This window comes from Falco cherrug, chromosome 6 (assembly GCF_023634085.1).
Source record: "Falco cherrug isolate bFalChe1 chromosome 6, bFalChe1.pri, whole genome shotgun sequence".
Taxonomy (NCBI): Eukaryota; Metazoa; Chordata; class Aves; order Falconiformes; family Falconidae; genus Falco; species Falco cherrug.
This window is the reverse complement of record NC_073702.1, coordinates 88,804,236-88,816,641: the sequence shown is the minus strand read 5'-3', so window position 1 is coordinate 88,816,641 and position 12,406 is coordinate 88,804,236. Positions and strand designations below refer to the sequence as shown.

Sequence of the window (12,406 nt, the reverse complement as noted above, 5' to 3'; positions counted from 1 at the left end):
TGCAGCTGGGGACAGGGACCAAGAGAGCAGGGGTGAGCCAGGCAGCACCCCAAGGCCACCACCCATAGGGATGCATTGGGGCACTGGGTCTCCAAAGTGTTGGAAGAACATGCGGAGCTCAAATAACCCACAAAACCAGTGTTTTAAGGTTTCTGTGATCAAATTAGTGAAGTGGGCTTTGGAAGATGGTGCTCAAATTCCTCTGCAACTGCGACAGTCTTACGGGAAATAAAACCACAAGCGTGGCTCCATTTGGTACCTCTGATGAAAGGAGATGGGAACCATCTCAGCTCAGTTCACCAGGACCACACCACGTCCCTACAACAGCTCCACCAGCATTGCAAGCTTTCAAAGGCAGAACCAGCACATCATAACCTTGCCAGAAGCTCTCCTGGAAGCACCTGAGATGCGGGGGTGATCTAGGTGTCCATCCCCCCCAGCAGGAAGCTCCACTCCCCCAGAGCTCTCCTGTACCCTTTCCACAGAGCAGTTGCTCCAGCATCTCCTGGGACATCACCAGGGAAGGGGTCATTTGGGAGCAGAAAGGCCACTGCAGCACGTAAGCAAAAGCCAGGCACCTTGCATGGGACATGCAACAGACGCCAAGCTAAAGCGGGTTGTCCTACCCTGGAGCTGCTGGGTAATACCCACATTTTGTCCTCACGCTGCCACCGACCCCCAGCTCGGTGCAACGCATCGTGTGTTAGACATCGCCTAACCCGGCGATGGCTGAGGACGCCCTCGCAGGGAGGTGACCTGCATGGTTAGACATCGGCCACACGCAGCCACGGCGCTGCCGGGACACCCAGCCTGGGTGAAACCGGGAGCAGCAGCAGGGGCTACAAGAAAGGACGTGCGAAGAAAACTGCCCAGGAATTGGCCATCTCCAGGCCACCCCAGCTGAGTGCCCCAGGTGGAGGAAGCTCAACCCATAGGAGGGCTCTAAGAGGTGGCCTCTCAAAACACAGGTATCACCCTTTTCCTTGAGGAAAACTCTGTATCCAGACACTTTCCCAGCATCTGCACAACACGACAAGAGAATGGGCCCTTCCTATCCGAAGTTACGTGCAGTGGGAGCTTTCTCCATCCTACACCAGACAAAACTGCCTCTTATTTTCAAGACACTGTTTTTGCATTGCTTTTGTAATCCAAGTGCTAATACTTGAAGCCTTGAGTTCCCTGTTCTCTAAGACAACCAGATTTTAAGCAAGCAGCCCCACAGATCCCGCTTGAGGGCAGCTTCGGGGACAGACCAAGGGAGGCAGCGAGCATCGTCTGGGCAGAGGCACCTGGGACCAGCTAATACCTTCCGCACCTATGCGGACCTTGCAAAACGTGTGCTGCGATCTTCCCTTTGCCAGCTTTATTTTATGGACCCAGCAACTTTCTCACCGGACCTACAGGATGAAGGCAGTCCACAGATGCTTAAGGTTCATCCCCTATTGCTCTGAGGACTTTGCACCGGCTGATAAAAAGCTTTTCCGCATACTCAAGATACGTGGCCCGCATGACAGCCGACACACGCAAAGCACTCACAGAACTGAGAAATGACATTTTAAAGAATATTTTTGCTCTGGAGGCCTTAAAGCAGCATCCTGGTACAGGAAACAGGACAAGCGTGTCTATAAACAGATCCAGTTACCTTTTTACTTGGTAATGAAAACCCATTCCTAGATTTTGCCAGTGGCAACTGTAATCTCTTGGCTTCCTGATACTCAGAATTAAGCAAAATACTTCAGCCAATTTCCTGCTGTGCAAAAATCGAGCTGCTTCCATCCAAGACAATTTTTGTTTTCTTCTCAGTACCTTTCCCATATGGTCTATAAGGATTAGCAATTAACAGAGAAAGGAAAAAGAAAGCCAACTATACATTTTATACTGGACATATTCTATTCTGGACTTATTTTTAGCTCTCTTCTGATGTCGGAGCTGCTCAATACGACCTTCCCCTCCATGCTCCTGCAAAAGTCATCCATGCAAACTCCTGCTTCTCCTTCCACACCTGAAAACTGCCACTGGCAAGACAGCTTCCTGCAGGATTTACCCCTCACTCTCACGGCAGCAGCCAGAGCCTTCAGCTGTCCCAAAAGTAAGGCCGTCCTCGGTTGCTCTGCTGCAGGAATCGTCCACTTAAAGGAAAATTAAACCAGCAGCGACTACTCAGTATGTTCTGATTTCTATCAATTATTTTGTGTTTCCACCACCTCTCAGGGATTTCTCTAGGCTCATAATTACATTTCAATACCAGTGGATGCCTACGCGTCCAGTTTCGGTCCCCTGACTGCTATCCCTGCCCATTACAACCACAACCTGCTGGGGCACAGAGCCATACAGTTTAGATCTTCACTTCCACACCGATACCGGGACCCGTGGCTCTTATAACCTCTGCCACCAAGGCCACCGATTTCACCTATGTACCAAGAGACCACCGCATAACCTGCATCTCTCCCATCTTGAAGAGCTACCTCCTTAAATATATCAAGCCAGAAAATCTGGTTTCCATCACCCTACCATGGCGAGATGACCTCTCTGCTCCCTGATTAGAAAAGGGCCTCATCCAGCAGAAGGGTTCGCCCTTGGCAAGGTAAGCAGAGCTCTGCTGCTGTTAACGTAATCCCTTGGCACGCTGTCCTGCTCGACCAAAAGTCACCCGTGACGCCGCGCTGCCCGGAGAGCCCCATCCTCTCTCCCGTGGGGCTCCGGCTGCTTCCCAACATGCCACCTATGCCAAGGGATTTGGGGAAAATGAAAGCAACAAAATAAGGAAAGGAGGCGCTTATAGCTTCCTAGGGCTTGACATCCTGGTTTAGTCACTGGACTAGGATGCGGAACTGCACGTGGCATTTTCAAGGCTACCCACTGCTTCCTTCAGCTTTCTAAGTCAAAATCTCGCCTGCCATTCCCACCCAGAAGCCTAGAACAGGCAGTGCTTCTTTCCCTCACACTGATAAATACTCGGGAGAGACTCAAACATTTCAGGTCGATATAAGGACCTTGCTTCCTTAGTGTAAAAGCTGCTTATTTTCTTTGCTATTTAATTTTACACGACTGCACCAAGGCTCCTGTTGGTTGCAAGGATTAAAAATCCTCGGGAGCAAAGGGGTGGGCTGCAAATCCCACGTGCATGTCACTGCTGAAACCTTGGTGCACCAAAGCAGCGAAACAACCACGTCTGAACCCTCCGCCTGCAATTTTATCACGGCAACTGTGCAATCTATTTCAGGAGAAATGGTTAATGAGGTACGTGAAAATATTTGGTCCATTACCATTAATGAGATACCAACTGCTGCTGAGATTACATAGCACAAGCCTTTCATATAGTCAAAAATGAAACAGCTAACCCCCCCCCCCCCCCCGCCCCAGTAGCCTTAGTTCCTCTGATTTTATTGGCTTCTTAAAACTTTAAGAGCGCTCTAATTGTTGGGTTTATGGCCTACGCGCTACGCATTTCATGCAAACTATTCTTAATTATGCTCTTAAATGGAATACTTTGCTATCTTAACCCAGCAGATTTGTCTTCAACTGCCTTAAAAGCTTGGGAAGAAAGTATCTGCAGGGATTACCCAGCTGCATGGCAGCCGGCCAGCCTGTTTGGGGCTGCTGCAGGTTGTTCGCCCGCCCCACCCTGCGCAGAAAACCAGAATGAACTTGGGGAGGAAAGGTAGCGCAGGAACCCACGTGCTGTTTTTATTGGAAGGAAAAGAGAACCCTTTAAAAATTATAGCTCGTGGGTGTGCATATATATAAATAAATAAAGAGATATTAAAAAAAAAAGATATTAAAAAAAAAAGCGTGCGCCTGTATAATTGCTACTCCGAAGGATATTGAGAGTTTTCCTAAACAAGAAGTTCTGAACGATTACCTTTGTGATAATTGAACCGCAGTTTTATTACCTACAGCCTAACTTTTACAAAGCATTGGTGTGTCTAAGGGACAGGCGATGTTTAAGGTGGATTAAAGAGCTTTCCTCCAGCATGCAGGAACCACAGTGTAAAATGCAGCTGACACCATCCAGGGCTCCCCGACATCAGCCACATCACTGACGGCAACCGCAGCGCAGCAAAGCCAAGGGGGACAAAGCCCTGAGCCTCGTTGTATGCCTGGGGTGGGCTCACAGCTCCGATCCCGCATCCAGGAGTGAACAGCAAATCATTCCTCTGTCAACGAAGTCTTTAATTTTGCCATCGTCTTTGTAAATGAGGGTCAAAGTACAGACCTCCCTTCCACCAGCCGCTGCTCTTTTCTACTTTGCTTCAAACGCAGCAACTGCAAATACCGTCTGAGATACTTAAAAATCCCAAGGGGAGGGGGGGGAAAAATAAAAAAAGTAGCCCAACCTACCACATTTACTACTTTCCTTTTGAGTCACATCATAAACCACTTCCCAGACGTATTCTGTAATTCAAGAATATTTTTTCCTCTAGCCAGGCTAGTTGACGGATAAAACTTAGACTTCCATGCTAATGCAGCCATGCGGCACTTCAGCGCTTTCCTCCCTTCTCGATGTTGTAGCTTATGAGGCCAGAAGAGATTCAGTCTCAGACAAAAAGGTAAGTGCAACATCATGGGCTTCAAAATCACGGACTGCTGCCTTTAACTGATCGACATTCCCAGATCCCAGATTTCCAGGAAGAGCCACAGGGACAGCAGGAGGCTGCTAATGCAACGGCGGCAGAGGTCGGGCTGTTCAGCTGAACTGAACCGCGGCCATCAGGCACTTAAACACAATTTAAACTACTTGGAGCCATGCAAATTTAACTTTACCATTTACTGGGGCATAACCTGCCTTTGGCTGAGCTGGATGTGGTTTCACAGAGCTCTCACTGTGCCCTCCGTCCCTGCCCCAGCGACTCCGACAGCGGGAGTTAAAGCCATCCCGTTCTGCCCGGGTGACTGCAGGAAATTGTATGGGAAGGGTCCTCTCCAGAGTTCATCCCGCAGCCAGAAAGCGGCAGCATTTTGATGCAGGTCATGAAAACCTGCTATTTTTGGAGTCCTGCTTTCTTGACCCAGTCCTTGGTTCATGAACCTTCTACAGCATGGGTGAAATATCTGCAGATTATAACAACTACTTTCTTCTTTAAAACCCTAAGTTAGCATGTTATTTAAAAGAAAACTTCTGAGTGCACGGAGCCACCGCCAAATAAAGTTGGTATTTCAATACCATTTAGATATCCAGCCTGTTTAAAACTTTTCCGTTGGCTATCAGCATGAAAAAAAGTCATTTGCACCCCCCTGGTCAGATCCTATGTTAACATGGAGCCTGTAGAAAACCACAGAAAACCTCCCAAAAGTTTTCCTTGCCCTCACCTCTGCATCACACCAGGCACACAGAACCACTGCATCCGTAACCCAGCTCTAGTATAACACATTTGCAACCTTTATTTTTCTGTCTTTCAAATCTAAAACTGTCAGGATAAACAGGCATCCGGGAAATTTTGGGTTCTGCCTGGTCAGAGTGAATACAAGACAGTTCCATCCCCACATGCCTCGCTCCAGGGATGCTGCCGACTCCTGCCATGTGCCTGTCCTGGGGCACTTCATCTTAACCTGATATTAACCTTACAGGCTCGGTTTCAGGACATTTCTCTCTGTCTCAACAAAATGAGAAAACATTGCTGGCATTCAGCGTTTCCTACCAGCTTCCCTCTGAAAATGGAAAGGAGTTTTCTCTTCCAGCTCCCCAGTCCATGCCTGGCTGCTGAACTGAATTTAGCAGCATGTGTTCAGCTTGTACAATCACTGTTCCACGTTAAAAAAAAAATACCCACAACCAAACCAGAAGAGATACATTAACTCCAAGAACACTGCTAGCTGCAGCAGTGCAGAAGGCAGGAGAGGAAAATCCTGCCCCGAAGGAAGCGCTCCTGCAGGATTTGGAAATCACCGCCGGCAAAGTATAAGACATGCACAGTCCTACCTGCGCATCCCACAAAGCGCCCCAGAGGAGTTGTTTTTGCAGGAAGGTTATTCAGTGCTGGGGGTTTTCTTGCTGGCTGAGTGTTGCCCAAAGTCCTGTGTGCAGCACAAAACCCCAGCCCAGCCGGCTGAGCACCCCAGCGCACTGTCAGGGTCCTGGATGCGGCACGGATGCTCCAAGGCTCAAGCGCCCCCTCAACCCTCAAAAGCTTGTCTTCCTGTAGGACACGTGGCCTCGCACAAGGAACACCGCTCCAGCAGGCTGGAGCAAACCCGAACTACTGCCTTCTGATTTTATTTTTCACTCCCTGATGCCTTTCCTGGGTGTAGAGCAGCCCCAAGGGCAGAACAAAGAGTGGCTGGGTCCTCCACGGCCAGTGCCCAGCCAGCCTGGCTCTGCTCCCAGCGCTACAGCCCATCCGAAAACTCTCCGTAGGAAAGATTAACACCAGTTTTGTTTGTTTGTTTTTTCAGAAGAAAAAGGACTTCGCAAAAAAACCAAGACACCTGCACAATCCAGCCGCCCGCCTCCACATCTCCCTCAAACACCGAGGCAACGAGGAACAAAGGAATCCTTTCACCAAAACGTTTGTTAAACATTTAAGGCTCATTTTATTGAGTTTATGAGAAAACAGCTCTATCCTAACTTGCTCAAATGGGATTTCATAATCCCATAAATATTTCAGATCCTTCCAGGAAGTACCTGGAAAACTAATTTTTTAAATATATGTATTTTTATATATATGTATGTATACATATCTATATATATGTATATATAGAATGTAGATATAAAAAAAATTATGTATATTCATTTCTTTTAAATATATTAAACAGAAGAAAAAATATGTAAAGCGACAGACAAAAGCATCAGCTTCTGCTGCAAGAGTAACTCTCACAGCGCATTTTTCCAGTGCAACATCCCAACTAACCTGGATGCACCAAACTAGTCAACGACAGCAATTTGCTGCTGCAGCCAGGGCCCCAGGCCCTCGCTCCTTATGAAAAGCATGTAAAAAAAAAAAAGAAAAAGAAAAAGTGTTAAAAACCAGCAGGGTTTGGGGCAGGCAGGGTAACACAACCGCTATTTGCACAGCTGTAGGGGTGGCTGTTTGAGCCCTGCGTGGGCTAAACCCGTTTTTTCGGGCAGCACAACCTCCCCTCCCGTGCCAGGCTTGCCTGACGAGCCCCACAAAGTGCCGCACATGTAGGCAAAACCCCAAACAAACCAGCAAGTGGCTTTTCAGGGGGAAAAACCAGGCTTGCAAACAAGCTGACGGGCCAGCAAAGATCCACTGAGGCAGCTCAAGCACACGGATTTTAAGGGCTATCCCCAGAAATTAGCTTACTACGCTAACACCACTGAAAAAAAGTCACTACTCGTGGATGTACTGAAGCATCTATGCAACGTGTTGTTGAAACGTGTTAAAGCCATCGAAACCCCCAGCAAACCTTGCTACAAAAATAGCCAAGTCACGGGTTTTTTACTCCTAAAAGACAGCCATGACACCACCAGGATGTACACTACTGACAAAACTTTTTAATGAACAACGCTTTAATGAAACCTCTTAAAAAAAATCACAGCAAACTTCTGTCTCAATGGAGACTTGAGTTTGCTCAGGACCAGCCTCCTTACAGCTTTGCCCGGCAGCTGTTTTGTCAGTGATGGCAAATTACAGGTCTGGGTTTTATTAAAAAAAAAAACAAAAAACAACCAAACCCAAAAAACCCAACCAAAAAAAGGGGGGGGGGGAGGTGTTCTTTGAATTTAAGGGATTAATTTTGCTATAAATTGTTATAGCTGCACATGAACAGCATGTCTTGGAAAGTTGTAAGGAGCAGCAAAACAACAAAAAAAATATATCAGTTCAGAAAGATAACACATTCAAATAATTTGCCCTGCAGCTCATCCAAGCCAGCATACAGTACAGGCTAGAGTTGCACACCGAAGTCCTATTTCTGTGCAAGGTTACAAACTATTAACAGATTTCAAGGAAAGCTAATTAGTACTATCATTTACTGTAATGAGAAAGGAAGTTGTTATTGCATGACAGATGGTATTTGTTTTATATCACATGCAAGATAAGCAAAAATCACATAAAAGCTTAGCCAGCCAAACAGGTAGTCGCATGAGATCCACATCCTGATTTGAATCCTTCCCACACCCCTGAAAAGACGCCACAACCAAGTTCGACACTGTTTTTTTTCTAAAATCTACTGACCATAAACATTCCAGTACTGTTATCCTACGTTAGCTAATGAAAGGTGATATTTAGCAAAAATAAGAAAACTAACAAGCACACCAACTGCATTCCAGCTTTGTAAGTTTCATCACCTTCCTTGTTTTGTAAAATGAAACTAGAGGTTTGACACTGCTCGCCAAAAATCGCAGAGGAATGTAATGGAGAAATCTATTCAATTCACAAGACAACACTAATTCCACATGTCCCTCTTCCCCATCCAATGAGTCTCCGCCGTCATGCCGTAGCCCGCCAGGATGCCCGCGATGCCACCAAACGCGCTGGTCAGACGAGGTGTCCCCTTATCCCTGTGTAACATCCCGCTTCGCAGCTCCAGCGGCTCCCGTCCCAACACAGCACCATTACAGTGCAAGTGGAAATAACTCAAGGGGTACTAACCTTCAGCTACAGAATCAATGACTCTCCGGAACATAAAAATAATTACATACGCACGCATACAGATACACACCATTTCTGGAAAATGCCAAGTTTACAAAGAAAAGGGGAAAAAAAAACCCCTGAAATTGCTCACCCTAGGCAATTTGCAGTTTCCCCCCGCTCTCCTCCATTTTGATCAGTGGAGAATGCAACTATATTTATCCCCCTGTAAACATTCTCTGCACCACGTATGATGCAACTACAAAGGGCAGGCAATATTTTGCAAATATGAAAAAAAAAAATTCTGTGACTCAATTCCAGCTGAATCTGTATCACAGAAGAGGGGAGGGAGCAAGCAGGATAACTGTGGTCTCAATCTAAAGGGGTTTTATCTTTTGCCAGGTAAATGCATTTAAAAAAAAATATAAAAAATTAACTACATCAAAACCAACATGCACACTGATTTCTGCCTTCCACCTCTCTTTAACCCCCTACCTCATAAAGTGTCCATGGAGAGGGACATCAAGGGAAGCAGCTTCCCAGGCAGCATCTATTTTCCTCTCGGTATTTAAGAGAGGGTACACGTTAAACCATTACTTCTGAAAAAAACATATATGCAACCATAAAAAGAGAGCCTGTGTTTCATAGAAGACCTCATACACAATTACTGATGAATTATATGCCGGTTTAGAAAAGATTCAGAAGGGCTGTGGGGGCAGATGGGGGGAGGTGAAGGAAAAAAAAAGCAGCCAAGAGTGAAAAATATTAAATTAGACACGGTGAGAACACACACACGTACCTGCTGGGGGATGCCATCGCCTCTACATTTTACACCCCGATTGCTCCGTTTTACCATCATTGCCACCACCAGCCTCCAGATCGGTGCTGGCTGCCCCGTGTCCCAGCTGGCTGCTGCCGAGCCAGCGGCTTCCCCCCATGTGTGATTCAGTCTCCTTGAGGGATGTGCTGCATTGTACCGGGTGAGTCATCCCAGAGGTATTCTGCATATTACAGCCCTGGCCGGACCATTACTCATTCCCAACATCCTCCGTCTGGGGAGAGCACAAGCGCTCACACCGCAAAGATCCTCGCTTCCCCACCCCGGTTACAGGCAAGAAAAAAAAAATTTAAAATAATTTCGACACAACCACCATAAACTAATAACGGGGGCATTTAGCAGCAGCTGATGGAGCAAACACGCTGCCGAGAGATTGCACCAGACCGGCGGGCACGCCGCCCGCTCACCCAGGACTGCAAACAGGTCCAAAGTTGAGCGCGGGCGTCATTGCCTCCGGCAACCCTGGCTGCACTTTATTCCCCAAAAGCTGCTAACGCAGCGCTGGGACCAAGGGTCCAAACCACCCCACGGGCTTGCAGGAAGCACTCTGCCTCCCGACAGCCCAATCTCCATCACAGCTTTTAACGGTGTTTTAAACACTTCCATTTTGCAACAAGTTGATATTTATAAGCATCAGCTATAGGTCTTCGTATCCCATATACCTCTGCAGGCTGCCCACCCAACCCAAGCGCCAACATAGCAACAACCCTACCCACGAGCTTCATTTTGGGTGGTTGGTCTCAAAAACTTGCGGCTCAAACACCTTCACACCCGCTTTAACTCCTCGCTCAGCCAGGGTGTCCCCCCCCCCTCCAAAGTTATATGATCATCCCTAAATGCCCTCTCATTATTATTTTTTTTTAAAGCAGAAATGTTGCTCAAGAGTTGCCTCGGCACCGATGACAAGAATAAAAATTGTGACACTGGGGCTCTAAAAGCAGCTTCTAAAAATACTTGCCCAGTTTCTGAACTGATCTATGCTGATGATTAGACAGGAGGGAGGAAGACAGCTAATTTAAGTTTAGTTTCCAGGCTCAGCTGCTTCTGCCTTCCTTAAATCCAAACTGTTTTAACCTCGATTTGGGGCAAAAAAAAATAAATCCCTTTTTCCCCAGGATGGAGAAAAGCGGCCAAGGTGATGCTTCCTGCAAGCATCCTTTAGGGAAGCTGCATACCCATTCTGCAGACATCACCACCCCAAAATCACACACACTCTTGAAAACATCAAGCCTGGACCACAGAAACACTGAGCTCAAGCCCACCAAGGCTTGATCCCAGCTTCCGTGCGCAGACAGCAGGCTGCATGGAGGATGCCGAGGACATCCCATGCCACCAGGACAGCAGCAGTCGTTTGCTGTTGGCATGTATCTGCAGCTTCCCTGGATTTTGTCAGGACAACGGAATCAAGCTACAGTCTGCACTGCAGGGAACGTGCAGCATTTTAAGTTTGTTGTAGTGGGACCAAGGGACAGCTGCTGTCACCCTATTTCAGTACACAGCATTAAAAGGTCCTGAATTTAACGGGCAAAGGGTACTCCATTCAGGCAGGAATGCATTTGTGACCACTGGGTAACTGCTCAGCCAGGCAGAGCACCAATGCTATACAAGTAAAGAAAAAAAGTCTGGGGGTTTGGGTTGTTGGTTTTTTTTGGGTTTTTTTTGTTGGTGTTTTTTTTTTTTTTTTAATCGCACATCCCCACTTCACAACTCACCCTACCCAGATGTGCCAGGATGCGCTGCCTTGCTTTCCTCTTGCTTTTCCTCCCAAATGCTTGACACAGCACCCACCAGCTCTGTCCTCAGCTGTCTCCAGCCAGAAGTCAGCACACATCCAAAGCAACGTCAGCTGGAAAAATGGAAAACCTGGTGCTTTTCACTGCAAGTCCAGTTTCTAAAGTTTTTCTCCCAAGGGATGGGGGAAGACGAAATTAGTCTCCCAGTGTAAGACAAAACTATCTTTGAATAAGCTGTGTTGTAATCATGTTTTTGAAACAGTTTGAGTGGTTACATCTCCCCAAAGCTTCCCTGCCTTGCCCTGGCCCCACAGCTCAGCCCGGCGCTGTCCTCTCAGACTCGGGACCGTGAAGGCGGCACACAGAGGAGCAGCATTAACAAACCCGGTTCCAGCAGCACACCTCAAGAGCAGTTTACACAGAAAAGCCACCACGCTGTAAAGCTAACACAGGTCCACAGGGCAGCCTGGCTCACGCAACGGGGCCGAGCCACGACTTGGGTAGTTTCCGCAAAGCTGCCGGTGTGCCAGGATCGGGAGCAGGCAGGGAGACACCCTGCCTGTGGAAACGCCAGACACAGAAAAGCCCTCTGTTATAAATGTTACTGCATGCTCAATCCATACAGATGCAAATAAAGCCCTGGCCTTCTGTCTACACCAAGAGTTTGTTGCATCAGTCAAAAAGAACCACCACCTCACTCAGCTGGCTTCCAGCCCTGCTCCCCAAGGGTTTTCTCCTACGGGAAGTAGATACCAAGTCACCGGAGAACCGTGAACATCAGCCAAATCACTGCTTGGGTTCTCGCTTTTGCAAAGGTTCTTTAAACTTAAGGCTAAGCAAACATCAGCTCCAGGGTTGGCAAGGCTACCGCATTATTATTTTTTAATTATTATGATTATTTTTCCCCTTAAATACTGCCCTGTCCAGTACACCCTAGCACAGCCATCCCTACCAGCTTGGTGCTACAGTGAAATACCCTCCAAAGCTTCCATGCATCTCTTAGCTTGGACAGGTGAGCGGCTGCTCCAGTACACGACCATTTTCCCCCATTTCCAGCAGGATGCAGGCTGCTACTGGGTTTTGCCATTAGGATTCTACAGTAACCATTGCAACTGGAGAACCAACAAGGCGGTAGATCTGCTTTTCACTGCCTGCCAGCCAGCTACAAGCACAGTTCAAAGAGCTGAGACTGGTTGGAGCAACAGGAGCTCATTTTCATTGTAGCTGCTGGAGTATCCGTGATGAAGAGAATGAAATTCAGTCACCTCATTGATGCCAGCCATATTAATGGGCTGAACTTC

General features: G+C 47.4%; 1 protein-coding gene across 3 annotated transcripts in view; it reads right to left on the bottom strand.

Moving 5' to 3' along the window:
- The window catches only part of SPRED2 (sprouty related EVH1 domain containing 2), a 65,685-nt gene that overhangs the window by 28,299 nt on the left and 24,980 nt on the right, over positions 1 to 12,406 (bottom strand). The window contains exon 1 of one of the 3 annotated variants that reach the window (XM_005439139.3): positions 9,334 to 10,475. The exons of the other annotated variants lie outside the window; for them this stretch is intronic. Within the exon in view, the coding sequence (XP_005439196.1) occupies positions 9,334 to 9,350 (17 nt within the window). The 5' untranslated portion in view covers positions 9,351 to 10,475. Of the gene's footprint in view, positions 1 to 9,333; positions 10,476 to 12,406 lie in introns of those variants that run through there. 3 annotated transcript variants of the gene reach the window in all.